The sequence below is a fragment of the Globicephala melas genome, chromosome 11 (assembly GCF_963455315.2).
Source record: "Globicephala melas chromosome 11, mGloMel1.2, whole genome shotgun sequence".
NCBI classification, from domain to species: Eukaryota; Metazoa; Chordata; class Mammalia; order Artiodactyla; family Delphinidae; genus Globicephala; species Globicephala melas.
The window spans coordinates 98,522,945-98,538,226 of NC_083324.2; the positions used below are offsets into that span (position 1 = coordinate 98,522,945).

The 15,282-nt window shown below is 44.3% G+C and overlaps 1 protein-coding gene across 1 annotated transcript in view; it reads left to right on the top strand.

Annotated features, from left to right (window-relative positions):
* F13A1 (coagulation factor XIII A chain) overlaps positions 1-15,282 on the top strand; it is a 144,749-nt gene that overhangs the window by 76,234 nt on the left and 53,233 nt on the right. Inside the window, exons 8-9 of the mRNA XM_060307705.2 lie at positions 6,010-6,184; positions 9,272-9,410. Coding sequence (XP_060163688.1) covers positions 6,010-6,184; positions 9,272-9,410 — 314 coding nt within the window. The remainder of the gene's footprint in view (positions 1-6,009; positions 6,185-9,271; positions 9,411-15,282) is intronic.

Sequence of the window (15,282 nt, forward strand, 5' to 3'; positions counted from 1 at the left end):
TAGAAGTGCAGCAAAGCCAGCACCGCCCTTTAGGATATGCGATCTCAGGGCACTTTGCCTCCCTTCTTGCCCTCTCTCCTTCCCCTCTCCTTTCCCTTGGCATCCTTTTCCTTTCCTCCCCTTGTTCTGCTCTTTCCCTTTTCCATTCATCTATTCATCCATCCAGTCGTTCATTCAGATATTTTTGGAGGTCCATTCTATACACCAGCCCTGCCCCACACAGTAGCAGAATAGCAATGAAAAACAGCAGACAGCGCTTGGAAAGCTTAAGATCTCAGTCTCTCTCTCTGTCTCTCTGTCTCTCTGTCTCTCTCTCTCTCTCTCTCTCTCTGTCTCTCTCTCTCTCTCTCTCTCGGTCCACCTTTTGTTATTTCTTTCACAACTGTCAATTAGTAAAATATGTTTGGGCCAAATAAGAATCCTCAGTTACCAAGGGAGACAAGGTTAATAATCTCTAGTTATAAAGATTTTCATAAGAAATGAAGCTAATTACCAACTCCTGTCAGAGCCTGTGTCAAGTCTATACAGCAGAGCACGTTTGCAGACAGTGGTTATACGCTTCGCAGTATAGGTTAGGGTTAGTTCCTGTGGTTTTTATGTGTTTTTTGTGAAGTTAAATTTACATACAGTGAAATGTATGGGTATTAAATGTACCATTCAATGAGTTTCGATTGGGGTAATCACTACCCCAATGTAACTAAAATATAACATTACCATCAGCCCAGAAATTTCCCTCGTGCTCTCTTGTAATCATTCCACATCCCCAGAAGCAAGCAACCACTATTCTGATTCCTTACAATAAATTTGACTTTTTCTTTTGGCTGCGTTGGGTCTTCGTTGCTGCGCGTGGGCTTTCTCTAGTTGCAGCGAGTGGGGACTACTCTTCATTGCGGTGCGCGGCCGTCTCATTGCAGTGGCTTCTCTTGTTGTGGAGCGTGGGCTCTAGGCACGTGGGCTTCAGTAGTTGTGGCACACGGGCTCAGTAGTTGTGGTGCACGGGCTTAGTTGCTCCGCGACATGTGGGATCTTCCCAGACCAGGGCACGAACCCGCGTTCCCTGCATTAGCAGGCGGATTCTTAACCACTGTGCCACCAGGGAAGCCTGATTTGCCTTTTCTTAAATCTCACATAACTGGATTCATACGGTATGTACTATTTGGGGCTGACTTCTTCTACTCAATCAATTCTTGCACGTGTCTTCGATGTGTTCCTTTGCACTGGCAAAAGCAGTATTTTATCGTATTCTATATCCCAGTTTGTCTACCTGTTCACCTGCTGATGGACATCTGAGATGTTTCCAGTTTGGGCCTCTTATGAATAAAGCTGTTAGGAACACTCTTGTACAAAGTAAAGTAATTATATGTTTTCAATTATGTTTTAGGTAGTGTTGGTTAACTAAGAGAGATGAACACATTAAAACAGCACTTCCATTCTTCCTTTCCCCTTTCCTCCCTCAGGTCTAATTTTTTCTTAGGATTATCATTGTTTTTACATTATCAAGTTTTAAAATTCATGTTCATTCTGTTACTATGATTCCCAAAGATTTTTGCACGTATGTGGATTTTTCTCACCCCTGGATCTTTACCACAGAGTCTCTGTTACTGGGATCTGTGCTGGATTCATCCCTTAATTATCTTGATATCGCTTTTCAAGTGGTTGGGTTGTGATGGGTCCTGTGTTCTCTGAGATCCTTCATGTTTGAAAATGTGTGCTGGTTGTCCTTACGCTCACAGAACAGCTTAGCTGTGCATAATATTCTTGGGTCCACCCTCCTCTCAGGACGATGCAAATGTGGATGATACCAACTGGTTGTTCTGGAGAAGTCTAAAGACAGCCCCATTTCCCCCTTATTGTTAATTTTCATTTTCTGTCTGTAGGACTGAACAATGATTTCTTTAAGCTTAAGTTCAACTAGATTAATTAATTAAAGTTCCTAGGTAACGAGTGTTCTGCATTACCCTGGAGCTCAGATTGCTCTTCCAATGTATAGATTAAATTTTTCCTCAATTAGGTAAAATTTTCTTATGTTATGTCATGAATATATCTTCTGTTTTATTTGTTGGGTTCTCTATTTCAAGGATACTAATTATCCTTATGTTGTATCATCCTTGTCTTCCATAACTATTAGCTTCTCTCTAATAACTTCATCTCTTTATCTTTTTCATTAGCATTTTCTTCACCTCAAGTTTTTCCCCTATGCCATTAATTTTATTTTGAACATTATCTATTCTGTTTCTTAGAGTTTATAATTTATCTTTAGTTGCATGATGATGTGAGTTGGTGCCCAGTGTGTTCCTTTAGGTCTGTGATCTCCTAGGAGGTTGTGAGAAACTCCTTTATGTTCCTTAATTTTGTTTTCTTCTATGTATAGTTTTTCCATTCTCTCTCTTTCCTCTTTGCTTTTCTTTTTATTCATGCTCATACTTGCATAACTCTTCTCCAAGTGTCCTATTTGCTGTAATATACTGTAGATAAAATCTTGACTCTCCAATCGAAGATGAGTTTGATTTAACCTCTGAACTACAGTTTGAGGCCAATGTATTTCATTCTACTCTTTTGTACCCTGAGACAGACTGAAGCAGAGGAGGGAGTTTAGCTGACGAGATGGCAAACTCTGTTAAAATCCTTGGGCTCTGCTCTTTCTTTTAGGATTCTGTTAAATTTCTCATTCTAGAATCTACTCTACCTAATTGGAGGTAGATCTCCTTCCCACATGGAGATAACTCACAGGCTTTGTATCATTTCTCCTTTGTAGTCCCAGAATCTCTACCTTTTAAGGGATGCAGACCCTTTTTCACCCACTTCTCCACAACAGTCATTTCCAAGATTCTGGTCAGAACAAGGAAAAGATCAGCATTTTAATCCAGTTTGTTTCTTTCCAGATTTGGAAATACCAATGAGCAACCTCAGGATTTTGGTGACTTGACAGTAGGGCTTCTGAAGCCCTGGTGGTCAGGGTTAGAGCTGAGCCAGGCTGCCCCTCTGCCGCACTCCAAAATCCTCCCCTTTTCTTGGACCAGGTTTTGAAGTTTATTGAATTACGTTATGCCACTGTGGTGGCTGACAGTGACTTTCAAAGGGGCTGGTTTTAAATTTTGTCCAATATTGTAGGTATCATGAGAGGACAGTTTAGTGAAACCTTAATGAAGTTGAATAATGCTCCCTGTCCAAAGTCCTGGGTTCATATTTTCTTGTTGACCACCAGTGATGCAAGACGGAGACATTTCATTCTGTCACTGGTTCAACTCAGAGTTCATGACAAGGTGCTCACAGTCAGCTGTGGACTGACAAGGGACCAGCATGCCCTTGAAGTGTCCCCCAAACATATCTTGTTGTCTAGGGAGGGGGCTATTACTTTAACCGTTTACATCTGTCACTAAAGACGTATCTCTTTCCGAATCTGGGCTTCCCAGAAATCAATATTCTAATTAGAAAAAGGTAGCTAATCTGGCTAAATGCTAATAAATGAGAGTTGTGATTTATCTAGCAACAGGGGAACAGCTCAGCATTAAGAATTAAAAGGTCTGTAGAGGAGAGAGCTCTTTTTTTCCTTACTCTTCCCTTAGGCTGATTGGGTTCAGCTGTATGCTATAAATAACACTTTTAATTAATGGCTGTCTGTTTGAAAATCAGTCATCAGAACCATAATTTAGGAACTTCTACCTCTGAGATTCATTGCTCTACCCTATTTCTCAATGATAAGGATAAGAATCTGGTAATGTGAGTTAAAGCTGAACCTACCTACTCACAAATACCAAACCACATCATAGCCTACCAAGGCACTCTTCAGGCGTCACTATAATAGATGTAGATGTAAATAATCAATTCAACTGCAAGGAGAATTATTGATCATGAATAGAACCAAAATTGTTGTCTAAACCCTGCTGCACTCCAGTCATTTCATGGAGTTACAGGAGAAAGTCAAAGTTAACCTCAAAGGAAGGAGTTTGCAATTAGTTGAATGGGGTCCTTCAGTAATCTCTAACGGATTCATTTTTTTCTACATTAAACAAATTAACTGGGTAGTTACCTTCCCTTTAACCTAACTGGACAGAGTCAAAGGGGAAAAATAGAAGTTGCTTGCACAGCTTAAGTGTTTTCTTCTAGTAGTTTCTACTTCGTCCAATATTGCCTACTTACATGATACTTGCAGTAGGTCCCTGAAGTTGCCATATTTCTTCATGACACAAAGCAATTATTCAAATTCTCTCTACCATGTAGATAACCTTTTCTGGACCTCAGCCCCTCCAGACCTAGCTTTCATGTCATTTTCCCTATCCAGCCCACAACCGTCACCACACCCTCCAATCTAATAAAACTGATTACTCCTTCTGTTGGGACCCAACTCTCCCTGTACATCTTTCTGTATTAATATTGGTAACATTTACTTCTGCTTGATGAGTTTTAGACCATCTCTTTTCACAGAGAAGCTCTTACTCAGATGTGCAATGCCTATATGCTTGTTGAATACACAACGGATCATTCAACAGCTATTGAGCACCTGCTCTTTGCCAATACTTGTTAGAAGTCAGAAAGGCATCGATTTTCATCTCTGTTCTCAATGTACTCACGACCCACTGGGGAGGATAGACTTTTATAAAAACTAAACTCAGCAAGCCTAAGAGAGGGGTCTGGGCAAGTGCTGGGGGTGGGCTGTTAATTAGCAAGGCCATGAACACATAGAAAAATCACCATATTTTAATATCTCTTCTATGGTTGTCATAATCCAAACACACCTGCTTCAATCATATGTTCTACCTTGCTTACTAATGTCTTTTCAGTGTAGTCTGAACCTATGCTTCTCAAACTAATGTGCACAAAAATCACCTGGGGATTTTGTTCAAAGGCAGGCTCTGATTTAGTGGGTCTGGGGAGGCGCCTGAGATTCTGCATTTCCAGCCAGTTCCCGGGCATTCCACTGCCGCTGGTCCACAGACCACATGTTGAAGAGCAAGTCTATAAACCATTGTCATGTCAACGTATAAACATTGTTAAATTACCATCAGTTTTTGGAAGAACTCCCAATGCTCCCCACCTAGAAATTCTGACTGTAATTAAACATAATGAAAGCTACAGCAAGAGAAGTAAGACTCAGCAGTGACCCCCCAAGAAACTGACAGGATGCCTTGAAACTGTTTATTCCTCCCCCATTTTACTATCTAAACACGAAAGATTCCTGCACTTCAGGTCTGCTGCTACCAAATGACTGTGGTCTGAACGTGTAGCCAGGTTTTCCCAAATATTCGATTGCCATTCTTTGCTTAAGTCTCCTCTCTATATTTAAACTATAATACCCCAGACCCTTTATGTATTATAATACCCCAGGCCCTTTATGTATAATAACAAAATTATGCAACTTTAATCACCTTAAGCAGTCATAAAGAAAATACTTCTGTAATGCAACTTCTTAAAAGACAGACTCTGCAAGGCACCCATGGGAATCTAATTTCTTATTAATTCTTAATGGTTCCTATGACAGCATCTGCTTACTTTTTCAATTTATTAGAGTCTGCCACTCATCCTCAAAGTCAAAACTCGTTAGACCATGAGACTCTGGGCCCCCACTCTAACATCTTCTGTCATTTGTCAGCTTTTAACTCTCCTTCTTTCGAGACAAGATCCCTACTTGAGCCGTCTTCTTTTGCAGGTCTTCTTCCTCTCTTCCTCACACATTCTCCAGCTCTATTCCAACCAGACCAAGGGTCCTGTGTGTATCTTCTCCCAAGCACGTGAGAAAACATGACAACTCTTCCCGCCTGCTTTTCAACACCACCTTACGACAATCATACGCTATAGAACAGGGACTCTTGGTTATTTGGTTTCCCCTCACAGTCTCATCATCACATCACTTTCCCTGACAAATAACAGTGAACTGAACAGAAGTGGAACTGTTTTCATCATGCAGGAATACAGAAGGCACTGGAAACCTTAGCTTGCCCAGTGTCAGAGTCTGGAGAGGACTCTTCTAAATGACCTTGACCCCTTCTCACCTCTCATGGTCTCATTTAGATTAATGCCAAGGATGATGAAGGCGTCATCGCTGGATGCTGGGACAATGTCTATGCTTATGGCATCCCCCCATCAGCCTGGACTGGAAGTGTTGACATCCTGTTGGAATACAGGAGTTCTGAGAATCCAGTCCGCTATGGTCAGTGCTGGGTTTTTGCTGGTGTCTTTAACACATGTAAGTATCCAGTTGAGTAATATATTTTTAATGCAAAGGAAATTTCACCTTAAGACATCTTATCTATAACCTGGCAAAGCAACCTAGCAAGCTCTGTTGCACCTATAGAATTTGTGGGTGGCTATTCTGGGATGCAGTCAATACATAATTAAATTGTACTTGGCCAAATATGGTCCTAGTTTCTCTTTGACTGCCGAAGCTTTATAGAAAGAATGATGGACTATTTCCTACGTAATCCATCGTTCAATACCCAGAGAAATGGAGCGTCTCCGGGGCCACGTAAGGATGTGAGGGAAAGGCTATGCCGTTTTATTTCTTAGTAATCCCCACATTTTAAAAGGCTCAATTAGCAAAATTTAAAATAATAAATAATAAGCTATGTACCACTTGTTATTGAGCAGTTTTGTAAATATGCTTATTTGCTTACTGTTTATCACTGAGAATTTTCTAAACATACCTGCTTAGTTTTTACTCCAGCTATGGAAGGGACTGTGGCAGGTGGGTTCATCTTCATTCTTGTATGTGAGTCTCAATGCCCCTGAGCAATTAGATACCAGAACTTAATGAACGATCTGCACTCCCCAGCTTCCCCTTTTGCTTTTAATCCACCCAATATCCAATCCATAGAGGAAAACATATGGGAACAGAATTGTTCTCTTCAGCCTCATGCATCATTTTTCAATGTGGCATTTGTCTGTCCCGGCCCAGACAATGTTATTGTTAATTCAGTGGGTATTTTTAAAAAACATTTATTTCAGTATGTCTTCATCATTGGTAATGATTTTCATTAACACGCCATTTCTACAGCCCTGTAAAAAAAAAAAAAAAACATTAAGCGCAAGTCAAAGTGTCCTTCCTGCTGCCTCATTAATAAAGACTGTTTTACCCAGTTAGCATGTTTTTTAATCAGAAAAATCAAGGAGGATCTGGAGGCTGGAAGCCAGGATGAGACTATTTTTTTATAAATGATTATGAAGCCTGTCAGTTTCAGCTCAAAGTTCTGACCGTCTAAGAATTAGTCAGTAATCCAAGTGGAAAGAAATCATGAGTTTGGGTTGTGTGTTTTGTTTCTCCATGGCGTCAAACTGGATAAGATTATTTTCTTAGCCATTTGCGTATACCGAAGGGCTAAAGGAATATATATTTCCTGGGAGCAATGAACGGCATTGTAGCCAATGTGTCAGTGTCCTAGATGGGCTGGTCTTTCAAGCTCCACATGGAAGCCTGAACTTCACGAAGGGCTACCAGTTGGAGGTAGGCCCCCCTCCCCCATGGCTCCCAAGCCAAGTCTAAGTACAGGTGCTCAGTAGAGGCAGCCTCTCTTATGAAATGATCCCAGGAAAAGAGAAAGGACTCCCCACGTCCTCCTGATGTCTGCAGTTTCACTCTCCCAGTGTAATTCCTTTAGGTTTAGAACCAGATAAAATAGTAAACGCCTTCCATTCATGTATGCCTTTTGTATAAAAGGGTCCTCGAATCTCTTCCTAAACACCGGCTTTGGTGATAAGAAAAGGCAGAGGCCCAACGTGTGATGTCACCGTGAGGATAAACCTGAAAAGGACATTTGGAGGGAAGGAGGCACTGGTGTCCCCATGTCAAACTTCACCAATCTTAAAATTATGAGTTCGGCAGATTCTGTAATCACGTGAATTAGTGTTAAGCTAGAAATAGAGCTAGAGTGCCAATCATTTCTTTGGTAAAACTGTAGCAAGTGTAGGGGCTGTAAATCATAGAGGAAGATGGAAGTGAGAGGCGGGTGGTGGCTGCCATCGGTGACGTTTGGGGTGTTAAGATTAAGTCATTGACCTATACGCGCCACTATATATATACAATAGATATCTAATACGGACCTGCTGTAGAGCACAGGGAACTCTGCTCAATCCTCTGTAATGACCTGTGTGGGAAAAGAATCTAGAAAAGAGTGGATACATGTATCTGTATAACTGATTCACTTTGCTACACAGCAGAAACTAACACCTCATTGTAAACCAACTACACTCCAATAAAAATTAATTTAAAACAAGATTCAGTCATTTAATGAGGACCCTTGAGTCTCTACCAGATTCAAGTTTGGACTTCCAAGGGTGTTCTGTTGAAGGAGGTGGATGGTCTTTGGTTAAAAATGCTAAACAATTCTGAGAGGAAAAAAAAAAGGGAAGGCAACTCATTAATCTTAAAAGTGTCAGCTGAATTATTTTCAATGAGCCCTGAGGTCTGGCGTCCTGGCAGCCAGGGAGGGCATTTGGATTAAGTTTAATCGATAGGTGCATATACGGCAAGAGATGCAACCAGGTAATTTATTATCTAATGATTAAAATGAATCTGTGCTGTCACCCTCCACCAAGTGTCACAAGAGCACGTTCCAGCCGGGAAAGCAAACCGCACTGAGGGTCTGCTTGGTAAATTCCTAACTTCCTATTAGCTGAGGTTTTTAAATTTTATTTTCAGAAATTTTAGTCCATGAGCTGGACTAAAATAATCCTCCTCTGATGATCGTATGATTAGCAGCTAAACAACGGGAAGCCTGTTCCTGGGATCCCGTTCCCACTGGCTTCGGTTGGTGCCAACTGCAGTTTGTACGATCAGGCAGTGAGGCTTCTCTCTGCAGCCCTGATCCTTGACAACAGGCCCCCTTCCTCAGTGCGGGACGTTTGAGAACAACATGTCCATGTTGGTAAAGAGGAAGGTCCCTTCTGAGAGGGGATCGTTCACTCTGTATGTGTCACATCTCGGCGGCGTGCTTAGTTGTGGTCCATCTTTCTCTCCTGCAGTTTTGCGATGCCTCGGGTCCATCTTTCTCTCCTGCAGTTTTGCGATGCCTCGGGTCCATCTTTCTTTCTCTCCTGCAGTTTTGCGATGCCTCGGGTCCATCTTTCTTTCTCTCCTGCAGTTTTGCGATGCCTCGGGTCCATCTTTCTTTCTCTCCTGCAGTTTTGCGATGCCTCGGGTCCATCTTTCTCTCCTGCAGTTTTGCGATGCCTCGGGTCCATCTTTCTTTCTCTCCTGCAGTTTTGCGATGCCTCGGGTCCATCTTTCTCTCCTGCAGTTTTGCGATGCCTCGGGTCCATCTTTCTTTCTCTCCTGCAGTTTTGCGATGCCTCGGGATACCGGCGAGAGTCGTTACCAACTGTTTCTCAGCCCATGATAACGATGCCAATTTGCAGCTGGACATCTTCCTGGAAGAAGATGGGAATGTGAACTCCAAACTCACCAAGGACTCAGTGTGGTGAGTTTGATTTACAAGGGCATTTGCTGATATCAAGTCGAAGTGACATACATTTACCAGGAGACAGAGTCGGTCTAATGTTTCTTTCTGTTCTATTTTAAGGAGTATTCGATACCATAGGAGAAAAGTCTGATCGTCAGAGATTGTTTTTAGCTAATGAGTGAGAAATGTTACTGAACAGGCAGTTTGGGCTTCGTATAATGGCGATCGATCATCCCATTACGACAGCAACCACTGGAAAAGGCCATGGTTTTAGCGGCCAGAGCCTATACTAGTCCTCTCCACCTTAGTGTATGACTATTATGGTGAATGGCAGAGACACCGGAGCCAAGCATTCTCTACTCTAAGATAGCCAATGTTTACTGAGCACTTACTGTGTACCAGTCTCTGCGTGAGCATGATCTTATCTAAGCTTTTTCAGTTTTATCAGGTGGGTGCTTATTAATATTCCATTTACAGATGAGGAAACTGAGGCACAGAGAGGTTAAAATAATTTTCTCAAGGTCATACATCTGGTAAGCTAAGAATAAAACCCAAGAGCATCTGACCCTAAACCACACCCTTTTTTTTTTTTTTTTGGCCTTTGCAATATAGGATTGCTCTTTGAAAGTAAAGATGTGGTTCCCCCGATCTGTGACCTCATCTTTCGTTCAGAGATAGAAGTGGAAATAAAACTGAAATTGTTACCAAATACCAACCACACAGTTTTTTCACTGCCCTGAACAGCTATACCACAAGCTGGCTGCAGGGAGTTTAGGATTCCAGAGAAATTTCTTTTTTCCATTGGGACCCACTCAGTCCAAAACAATATTCTTGTTTTATTCTTGTCCAAAAGAGGGGGAAAAAAGTCCCGAGAATCCAAACGTAAAGGATATTTACAAAGGTCTGTATGGGAGGGACATTGCCAGGCGTTGAGCTCAGTGGAATTTGGCTCAGTGGAACTAAAAGTGTGTCTCCTAGAGTGGTTCTTCAGAAGCAGTAAAGCTAAAACACTGGCGGTGGTAAAAGCATCCAGATGGGGATGGTAGGAAGTTATAAGCTCATTTAAAGAGAAATTAAAAGTTAGAAGTGTCTTAACTGCCCCATGTTACAGGAATGGCGCACACTTGTAGGGACAGAGTTCTAACTCAGCAGTGCCGGTGAACGCTCATTCGAGAATGGGGAGAGAAGGAAAGCACTGAACTAGTAGCAAAGCGCTACTGTGAATAAAACACACTGCAGTTCATCTGAAGGGAAAGAGCTGAGCAATGACAAGCTAGTGGCTATAGCCAAGACAACGCCTCACCCCGGTAAACTGAAAGGCACATTGAAGCACCATTTAAGTTAAGCCCTTGGAATTACAGCACCGCAGCCCTGCATGTATGTGGAACGACAAAAACAGACGCAAATAGCCACCCCCTAAGCCTGCTGTGACAGCCCCAAATGGCAAAATAAGGATTATTTGGCATCCTGCACTGCTCACCTCTTCTTTACACACCCCGCCGCCCTGCGCACACACACACACACACTCACACACTCACTCACTCAGTGCCCTTGAAGCCAGCTGCTGCTCAAAATTATTCCTCCCGATTCCGTGATCTGAAGTCCTCCCACCATAAATCCCCACGGGCACCCCAGCAAATAACCTCGTGAGGCTGCCCCTCACCAAACTGCTACGAAAGTGTGAAGCTGACAAGACCTTGTTCTCGGTAACCCTTTCCTCCGTCAGCTCTCTGCTCCGAATTCCTTGCCCTGTTTCTATCACCCTTGTCCATTCGTGTCTTCCCCAAATATCCCATCACCCTGGGACCATGTTCCCTGGTCCGGGGCCCTGCTCCTCACAGCCAGACCACTGCCCCAGGCTTCTCGTCTTCCCTTTGCTTGGCTCACAGAGGGTAGCTGACGGTCTGACTAACTGAATGGGACACGCCAGACCGTGGAGCACAGGGATTAAAGGGCTCCGTCGGGTCTGGGGCATGCACCAAGCAGCTGTGTGACCTTGGGCAAGGCACAACCTCTCTGTGCCTCTCTTTCGTCCTCTAAAGTGGAGATGACAAAATTTCCGAGCATAACAGGTGCCTAATGACTGTTAGCTGCCCTTATTGTGTTCATTACTAGTCACACAGCTGGAATTTCTTGGAGGCAATATGTTGCCATCAACCTAAGCACCTTGAAGCAGTCGGAAGAAGAGGGGTGCCCGGTGTCCTAAGATGACTCTGCTATTTCTGTCACTTTGGGGCATTTTAAAAACAAAAGCAGAAACCTTGCCTCCTCAGTGCAAACACCAGTGAACCCTAGAAGTTACAGAGGTTCCAGAAAACCAAAAGTATTTCTAAGCCCCTCCCTGATTGAGGGGGCTGGTGGAGGCTGTCCCTGGACACGTCCACCAGTTTATGGTCACCACAGCCGCCCCTCACGTCAAACTCTGGCTTGGGCAGTCGCTGGCTGTGTGACCTTGAGAAAACAGCTTTACCTCTCTGAGCTTCCTCATCAGTAGAATGAGGGTAAACTTAGTAGTTACCAATTAAACGGTAATTTAACGAGGCAATTTAAAGTGCTTCCCACAGTGCCAGGCCCAGAGGGAGTGCCCAGTTGGCCCCTGCTGATGAGATTAGTAATGAACACTGGTAAGAAATGGGGGCTACCTGAGCTGCAGGGTTGGTGAGCAGGGGTGGGGCTGGGGGCAGCAGAGGCTGAGGCGGGGCAGGGAGGGTTCGGTCGGCATCAGCTGACCACCCAGTGGCCAGTGCAGCATGGCTGGCAACACGTGGCCCGACAAATTTCCCAGCGGGGGTCTCAGGAGCCACCGGCCTCACCCAAGCCCCCCAGCCTCACTTCCCTCCACAGGCTCCACTCAGACAAACTCTTGGTTGTACGTGGCCCCTGCCCCCCTCTTTCTAAAGGAAGCCACGAGAATGATTTCCTGGTTCTCCCTCTTGCGTCTCCACCATCTCTTCGACACTGAGGTCCTGATGGTACAAGATGTGGTAAATTAATTTGTCCAGTTGGGTCTTGGTGACCCACGGCATCCTCTTTTCCACGGCTCAGCTGGGTCCCGTGTCCCCAAAGCAGAAATAAGGCAGCACGAGGGTTCAGAGGGAGAGCTCAAGGATGCATGCGAAGGTGTGCTGCGCTCAGTGTGACCCAGAGCCGAGGGGGGTGAAGTCTGGATTTCACCCGGCGCTCTCACCCTTTCCCTTTACCACCTCAGACCATCCAGCGCCGACTGCTTACAGGCCTGCTTCCTGGTCTGCCACCTTAGGTCCCCACATGTGTATTTCCTCTCCCAGAGAGCCTCACCTTGCCAGGGGCAGCAATTTTGCCCAGAGTGGACATGCTATTGACCCCGACAGAGGGAAGAGTGGGCTTCTTAGCGATTCAGGAGAGGGAGGGCCCGAGGAACCTTAGAAGGGCACAGCTGGGCAGCAGAATTGCACCTCGGGTTCCCACCTGAAATTCCAGGAGGGCCAACACTAGGTAACATACCCTGGAAGGAGCAATGTAAGCCTCCTGTCCCCAGCGTGCCGATGGGTTTGGAATTACGTGTAACCTCTGGGGGACGGCATCCGTGAATCACGGTGGACAGTTTAATGAAGATGCCTGTGCAATGTCGGGCTGCAGCCTAAACCGTGAACAGGGATATGGGGCTCACGATGGGCAGGAGTAAAGTGACCCTTCATCCACCTCCTGATAGAACTCAGCTTGGTCACCTCATCATACGACGGTCACACTGGAAATGGGAACAATTTTAAAAGAAAGGGATGGCGGTGCTTATTAGGGTCATGAAAGGTATTTCAGGAAAAGGCTCCTCTCCTTCTAAATGAAAGTGTTATCCTGTGTCCTACTGCTGGAGAGCATGTAGCCAGATCTGATGATTCTGGGTGGAAGATCTGTGTCCACCTCTTGACCTCCCTCCACCAGTATGCAACCCCCTGGGGGAAGCCTTGTCTGATGTATTTTACTTTTGTTTTGCCAACAGGGTGCAAGGCAAAGAGCAAGGACTTGATAAATGGAATTGGTTGGAAAAAATGTTAAATGCTTATTTAACAGATAGTTATCATTTAATTCATTCAACAAACACTGTTATACACTAATACTTCCAAATACCAGACGCTAAAGATTCAGAAGGAAATTAAGTAGGTCTCTGCCCTTGAGGAGCTCCATCCAGTGTTCATGAGTGAAACAACCACATACAGTACACTCTGTAAAAATATAAGGTGGGCTATAAGGTGAGCCAGGAGTCACGGAGACTAGGGGAAGGGGCTTCCGTCCTAAACCCAGGGGAGCAGGGGGAAGGCTGTTCACATGGTCAGCGGCCGTAGACTCAAAGCCGTTAACCCCCTGCAATCTTCTGGCTGTGCTGTTCAAAGATGGAATGCCCAGGAAACGACCTTGGACCACAGATAAAACTCAGGGGTATAAGTCTAAGGGGCTGAGATGAGACAACCAGAGGTCAGTCTGTTTCAAGGACCAGGCAGGAAGGAATGGAATTTCATGCAGAGTTATCCCATATTATTATGACTACAGTTGTTGAATATTGCAAGTCACTCTCTCAAGATCCAGCCCCTAGTACTCCTTCTTGTACGACCTCAAGAACATCTAGCACTTTGTCCTCTTCCTGGAAGGGCTAGTGCCCCCCAAGGCTGTACATTCACAAGAGGCAGATGGAGTCAATACTCTTTGGGGATGGGGATGGGGGTGGGTCACTATTACCATCTATCACCACCTCTCCCGCTTCCCTACCCTCTGTCCAATCCCAGGTTCTGCCTCCTTTAAGACAAACCCACCCCTCACTCTTAGTTTTAGAGGGTCTGACAGTCAACAATGTTCCAGAGTCCTTCTTGGCGCCAACAGCTTCCTAGACCCTGCCTCCTTCTGGTCCATCTTCTAGGCCTCTACTTCATGCGCCCCTTTCCATCCCGCTCACGTTCCCAGAGGAAGGTCTTCACCCCTGGACGATGGAGTTCCAAGTGGGGTGGGTGGGTAGAAACACGTGCTACTCGTGCCCTCAGGATGTGAAGAGAAGGGGCTGTGCACCTGTGTGCGCACCAAGGCCCATAAGCTGACCCTTCTGCTTCTCAGAGGCCAGCCGATTGGCCAATCGGCAGATGTAGGAAATTGCCGAACTCAGAGTTTTAAGCATCTCATATGATATTAAAGACAATTGGAAAGATGATGAATGCTAAAACAATTAACAAGAGTCTTTCTTTCCTTTATTGCCTTTTCATTTCAAATGAAGTAAGTTTGATTAAACTGGCTTTCTCAATTTAATGTTTTAAAAGAATTGTGAACTAGCAAATTTGTATTTATCAGTTTCAGCTCAAAGTTGGGACAATCGAAGAAATAGTCAGTGATCCAAGTGGAAAGAAATTACAGTTTTATTTCGTTTTTCCTTAGGATCTCATGGAAAAACACCAAATCAAGTCAAACTATTCTTACAATTTCTCTCCCTCCCTCTCTCTCCATGGCTCACGGCAATATGATTAGCTCTTCCACTGACTAGCTGAGTGACTTTGGGCAAGTTGCTTGCTTTCTCTGAGCCTTAATTTTCTCATATGGCTTTGGATTTCATGAGGTATAGGGTCACCTTCAGCGCCAAAATTATTATTTTTTAAATAAATGTCACTGTTCTTCCAGCCAGGCCTTTCCTCCCACAGTTAGCGGGTTCTGTCACGTGCTCTGAGTGAAGATCTGCCTGCCTTCACAGGACCAGGCTGTGATCCACTCACCCACATGTAGGTGCTGCTTTGCAGACCGTCTTCATGTCAGCTCTCCAGGAAGAAAAGACACAGAAATCAAACAAGCCACAGAAAGTTGCTGTAACTCTTTGGCTGGCCTCAATGCACCTGATTCTTAAAAAAAAATTAAAAAAAAAATCCCAACTTCCTTCAGT